At 38.1% G+C, this 6,853-nt stretch overlaps 1 protein-coding gene across 1 annotated transcript in view; it reads right to left on the bottom strand.

Annotated features, from left to right (window-relative positions):
• The window catches only part of LOC122810691 (myoferlin-like), a 1,883,765-nt gene extending 1,878,716 nt beyond the window's left edge, over window positions 1-5,049 (bottom strand). The window contains 1 exon segment of the mRNA XM_044082260.1: window positions 4,518-5,049. Coding sequence (XP_043938195.1) covers window positions 4,518-5,049 — 532 coding nt within the window.
• Window positions 5,050-6,853: the final 1,804 nt, after the last annotated feature.

Genomic DNA, 6,853 nt, shown 5'->3' with positions numbered 1-6,853 from the left:
GATCATGGACAACAAACATGGAACATTATGGCGAGTACATAACTTCTTTATATTACGTTGTCCTTATCTACCCTTCATTCTTGCTTGGTGGGACAGCGTCCCCAGCACCTTGTTTCTTGGGTGGCTCAAGGGAATAAACTCTTCAGAACCATGGAACCAAAGGATGCCCTGGTCCGGGATGCCACATCTACTTTGTAATGAGTGATAAAGGAGGAGATTAACCCAAGTAGTTGCCACACAAATTGAGTCCAAAGGCAGTCTAGCCTGAAATACCGTAGAGGTAGATAATGTTCTAGTGGAATGCCCACAATTTTTTCCTGGAAGTTGCTTACCTTGTGAACTATAGACATAGGTGATGGTGTCTATAAGCCATTTTGATAAGGTTACTTTTGAGACTGAAGTACCCTTTCTGTTTTCTGAAAAAGATATAAACAATTGGTCAGATTTTCTGAAGTCTTTTGTCCTGTGCACGTACAAATGCAACTGCCTATGCACATCCAGTTGGTGGAGTCTATATTCTGCCTTGTTGCTATGATTTGGTAAGAAAACAGGGAGTTCTATTGATTGATTTAAATTTGAATCAGTGCAAACTTTTGGTAGGAGGATGGATTAGTTCTGAGAGAACTCTGTCTTTGTGAAAAACTAAATAAGGGGGACGAATGGAGAGAGCTTGTAACTCTGATACCCTCCGAGCTGAGGTAATGGCAGTCAAGAAGATTGTTTTCCAAGTCAAGAACTTCAGAGGACAGGCAGCAGCCAGTTCGAAAGGAGGGAGCATCAAGGAAGCTAAGACTAAGTTTAAATCCCAAGGAGGAGGTGGTTCTCTTATTAGGGGTCTCAACAGGATAGTATCTTTCAGGAAAGCTTTGCATAATCTGTGGGACATAATGTTTGAACCCATTTCTTCAACATGATAATTGGAAATAGCAGCTAGCCGAACTCTAATTGTAGCTGCAGGTGCCCCTTTGTTAAAAGTCGCAGTCAGGAATTCCAGGATTTTCTAAATGGGTGCAGTAAAAGGATCAATATGATTTTTGGTTGCCCAACAAGAGAACCTTTTCCATTTGCTGGCATAAATCTTTCTAGTTGTAGATTTGTGGGAAGAGATCACAATGTGTCGTATTGCAGGAGAAAATGTCAGGAAGCCTGGCTAAGACTGGAATTGCAGAAACCAAGCTGTCTGAATAGAAGGGTGGAGTGTTCCTGACTGATGCATCAGAAGATTTGGAATTGGGTCCAGGATCCATGTCCTCCTGGAGATGGGGCCAAAGGAAGGGGAACCAAATCTGATGAGGCCAGTAAGGTGCAATAAGGATTAGCTTGCAACCCAGCAATTTTGCTTTCTGAAGAACTTTGGGTATTAGAGGGAATGGGGGAAAGGTGTAAAGAAGTCCTGGGGGCCAATCGTGAACAAGTGCATCCCTGGGTAACTGTCCTGGTTGGGGGACCAGGGCAAAAAGCTGCTGCATTTCGCATTCATGGACATGGCAAAAAGGTCACAGCAAAGCTGGCCCCACTTGCAAAAAATTTGATTTGCAATTTCCTGCTTCAGGCACCACTCGTGTGGCATCAGAATTGCCCTGCTTAGCTTGTCCGCTATCATGTTGGATTTTCCTGGGATGTGTGTTGCAATCAAAAAATGCTGAAGGACACTGCCCACTGACATACTCTTAGACCCTCTTGCCACAAAGGGTAAGATCTGGTTCTGCATTGCTTGTTGATGTACCACACTACGGACATGTTGTCTGTTTCAGTTGCTAACGTCCCTGTCGGTAGAGAGCCCTGAAGTGCTTGCAATGACAGAAGTACTGCTCTTATCTCCAGGACGTTGATATGCAAGTGGTATTCATGTTGTTGCCAAGTTCCTTGAACAGTCGCTTCCAGATAATGCCCCCCCCCACTGTATCTGGGAAGCATCCATGGTCACTGTGGCTACCAGGTGGGGAGGGATGAAAGGCCTGCCTATCGTTACTTGCAATGACTGAGGCCACCACTGTTGATCCCTTTGCAGGTCTCCATAATGTGGATCTCGTGTGACATGGGAAGATTCTGCAGGGACCAGTGAGCAAAAAGAAGCCACTGCAATATCCTCATATGTAAGCGTGCCAAGGGAATAAGAAGTTATGCACCTAGTAAATCCAAAATCACGGAGGCAGTCCACCAGCTGAAACACCAGAACGCTTTATTCAGAAATGCAAAGAACAAATCCACAGAAAACGTAAACGCTGTTTAAAAAACACACAGTATGCGTTTTCATCTCCAAAAGCATGTAAGACTTCATCAGACAACCATAAAATCTCTAAAAACACATAATATTCTCTCATGTGGTTTAAGCCAACCAATAGAAATTCATTATTTTGTAATTTCATTACATAAATCTGTTCAAAAAGGCTCATTAAAAACGAACTATCAATTAAAACACACTTTGATGTTCATCATAATAAATTTAAAAACCTTTACTCCCTTATTTAAAATTCAGTTCTTCACAATAAATATAATTTAAAAACACATAAGCAAATAAATACATATATTATATATAAACTACTAATACTGTTGTTTAAAAATTCCTTTTCTTTATATTATATCCTGAAAGACTCACTGTTTGAATAGCACCATCTGCTGTTCCTAGAGAGCTATTGCTAGTACAAATTAAATTCTAGCTGCTCTCAGTTTTAACACTGAAGTTAAAGATATATGATCATTAAGCCCTGGGCTATTTGTTGCATCTAATAAAATCTGCCACCAAAGCTCTTTAAATTCTAGTCTTTCTTCCCAAAGGCCTCCCCTTGTTTCCTTTTTAACCTGTTCTAACACAAAGAAGAAGAATCTAGCATTATTACAATCTAATGTGTGCTTAAATAGAGCATTTGTTTCTTTTTTCTTTGATATCTCGTAGATATGTTCGTAAATTCTCTTCTTCAATGCTCTTTCAGTCTTCCCCACATAGTATGAATTACATTCTAAGCACATAGCTAGGTATACTACCCCTTGTGAATCACAGTTAAAATAACCAGAGGCATAAATATTTATGTCCCTAGCTGGTAACAAAATCTCTATCTTATTACTAATGTATGGGCACTGATTACAGTGTCCACACTGATATGTTCCATATTTTTTATTAAATGGTAACATTTTAATAGAAATTTCATTATTATTTACATTATTAGTCTCCAGCAAATTTTTTATACATCTACCATTTTTGTACACTATTTTGGGCATCTCTTTTTTAATATTCAAAATATCAGAGAAGGAAATAAAATTGCTCCATTCTCTCTGAAAAATCTTTTTCACTTTAGTATTAAAAGTATTGAACTCCATTACCAATGCCGAATTGTACTGAACCTCATCTTTAACACTAACATTGTTGCTCTCAACAGGAGATTCCAAATTATTTTCATTGGTAGTCAATTCTATGCCTTTTATTGGTTTATATTTTATTAATCTATTCTGTTCTACTTCTTTTCTAATATTAGAAATAAATTCATGTGGGTAGCCCCTGGCTAAAAACATTCCCTCCAGTGTATTACATTCCTTAAAAAAATCATCATTCTTACTAGTCATGCGACACCCCCTCACAAATTGTCCCTTGACAATATTCTTTTTACAATGTGGGGGGTGTGCGCTAGTGAAATGTAAAAAGGAATTACAGAAGGTACTTTTCCTAAAAACCTTAGTTTCAAAATCCATATTACTCAAATTCTTGTATATTTCCACGTCCAAATATTGCAATCTATCAGTGGACATGGTATATGTAAATCTTAAGAAATTGGTAGTATTCTGGATATAATTAAAAAACTCCAGAAATTTCTCACTACCCCCCGTCCAAAAAATAACTATGTCATCTAAAAAACGTCTATAAAGTGTCCAATATTGTGCATATCCGGAATTAAGGACAAAGTTTGATTCCCATGCTGCTAGCACGATATTAGCATAGGTGGGTGCGCAAGCCGCACCCATTGCTACACCACTAATTTGCTGATAATATTCATCATTAAATACAATGAAATTATTCCTTAATATCACTTCAACCAATGCTACTGCTGCAACTTTTTCTGAATGTGTCAATTTCTTGTCAATAAAAACCATGTCCTCAAAAAACCTCATACCTTCATGGTGAGGTATACATGAAAATAAATCAATGACATCAATTGTCACAAAAATAAGATCATTAGTAAGTAACTCAGAATTGATGTCCCTCAGCAGGTCCCAAGAATCTTTTAATATATATTTATTAGTGGTGCAAATATGTTTTGTTGTAATATCCACATATTTAGCCAAAGTAATAGTCTTGGAACCATCAGCTGCTACTATCGGTCTTAAGGGCGGGTCACTAACATTTTTATGTACCTTCGGTATCCCAAAGATAATAGGTATCTTAGGTTTAGGTACATATAAAAATTGATGCAGCTTAACATCTATAGTGCCTTCCAAAAGCATATTATCTAAAATATTATCTATTTTTTGGTAAGCCAATTGAACTTCATTCAAGGAAACTATTCTATATTTTTTATCATCACCTAGAATCATATTCATTTTTCCATCGTAGATAATATTTTCCATAATAACCACCCCTCCCCCTTTATCCGGTTTCATAATTCTAATTTGATTATTAAACCTTAACTCATTCAACATCTTAGATTCTTCTTCTGTAATATTATGCTCTTTAACTATAAATTTAAATTCTTCTCTAATTTTCTTCTCCAATATAGAATCTAAGTTTTTTATTTGGGGGTGATAGGGTGGATTAAATGTACTTTTCCTAGTTAGCATGCTTTGTTGGGAACCAACGTCCAAAATCCTAGGGGGTAGTGTGACCTGTAAATTCACCTTCCTTAAGAACAGCTTCATATCTATTATAGTCTGAACTAGGTCGCCTTTCATGTTAGGAATAAATTTGAATCCTTTACTCAGGACATCAAAGTGTATTTTGTTAATAGAAATATTACTGAAATTATAAATGGAAAAATGATTAAGTGTATGAGTAGTTCCTGTATGTAGGATACCTTCATCCAACTCGTCATGTATTGTTAATCTGGAAACAGGAGTCATATTCTGTATAGAGAATGCAGTCTCCATAGGGGGACAAATGGGGGTGGGGGTAAGGGTATTTGTAAAATTGTCTAATATCTCCCTCTCCCCCTTCTCCCTCCCCTCCAATGAAAATTTTGGAACCGTTTATTATTGCCATGTTGCACTGTTTCACTTGTCAATGGTGGAAATTCAGTATCATAATCCAACCACTCATATTCCTCACCAAGTATATTTCTAGAACCATTTCTGGTGTTACTCTTGTTATAGCTCACTCTGCTATTACGTTCCCATTTCATAGCAGGTGGTTTAGGGTAACTCACATTGTTTTGGTATTCTTCAATATCCCTCCTTAATTTCTTGATCTTTCTTTGTTCTAATAAACTACATTTAGCATCTATTTCTGATCCAATGCTAAAGTATCTTTCTTTTTCGCTTTTAATTTCAAACAACATGTCCTTCTTGATAAAACCATCCAAAACTATAATTTCCTGTTCCAAATTTTCTAATTTTCTATTGTTCTCTTTAATAATGAGCCTCAAAATACTAATACCACAATCATTAAAAACATTAATAAGTTCTGTATGGAATGATGTACCGGGTTCTACATTATTAGGGTACTTCCAAACCCTTAAACCCTTTGGTACAATTTTTTGTTTAATACATTCCGTAAGATAACAATTCTCAATATTCAAAGATTTGTATCTGTGCATCAGTCCAGCTAGTTTGTCAATTTTCAGAGCATAAGAGTCACCATCCACTGGTGCACCATCCTCTGCTCTGTGTAAATAAGAAGTTATGTACCTACCATAACGTTCCATGTTAGTTGTCTTCTCTCACCTTCTTTCTTGCTTGATGGGTTCGGAGCCGATCCCTCGGCTCCGACTCGGCACTTGCTAAGCTCGAGAGTCACTTTTACCAGCTCGAGGCAGCCCCATATCCCATGATGCAAGGCGGTAAGTACCCAGATCTCGTTTGATGACAAAGGGCAATAGCACCAAGCATAAAACACTTCCCAAAGGAAGAAGAAAACTCACAGGATGGAAGAAGGACCAGGTCTGAATGGTCTTCAGCATAATAATTTCTTATAACAAGGTCTGTCCAGGCCTGGGGAAGGAGGAGGGTCATGAAAGAAGGCGAGAAGACAACTAACATGGAGCGTTATGGTAGGTACATAACTTCTTAATGTTAAGTTGTCAATCTCGCCTTCATTCTTGCTTGATGGGACAGCGTCCTAGCACCTCTATCCTGGGTGGCTCAATGGAACAGACTCTTGAGGACTGTAGAGCCAAAACTGGCTCTGTCCCTGGAGGCCAAGTTCAATTTGTAATGGGAAACAAAGTGTGAGGAGTGGCCCAAGTGGCGCTGCACAAATAGTGTCTAAAGGAAGTCTAGCTTGAAAGGCTGTAGAAGTAGCTAAGCTCCTAGTTGAATGTGCTTTAGGTTTTGAGCACAGCTGTTTTCCCCTGAGCAGATAAATTTCAGAGATGACCGAAGAAAGCCATCTGGACAAGGTCACTTTAGAAACAGGAAGGCCTTTTTATTATCCGCATAGGAAACAAAAAGTTGATCAGATTTTCTACATATTATGTTCTGTCCAAATAATAAGTAAGTTGACGGAGGACGTCAAGATAATGTAGTTTTGTTCAGCTCTGTCTGAATAGTTTGGGAAAAACACAGGAGATCAATAGATTGATTCAAATTGGTCTTTGAAGCGACCTTAGGCAAAAGGTCGGATTAGTTCTCAAAGATACTCTGTCTTTGTGAAAAACCAAATAGGGTCGAACCGATAGAGCATGAAGTTCAGACACCCTCCTGGCGATGT

Source organism: Protopterus annectens, chromosome 9.part0, assembly GCF_019279795.1.
Source record: "Protopterus annectens isolate FY-2018-M chromosome 9.part0, PAN1.0, whole genome shotgun sequence".
NCBI lineage: Eukaryota > Metazoa > Chordata > Ceratodontiformes > Protopteridae > Protopterus > Protopterus annectens.
This window is presented reverse-complemented; position numbering and strand designations above follow the sequence as displayed.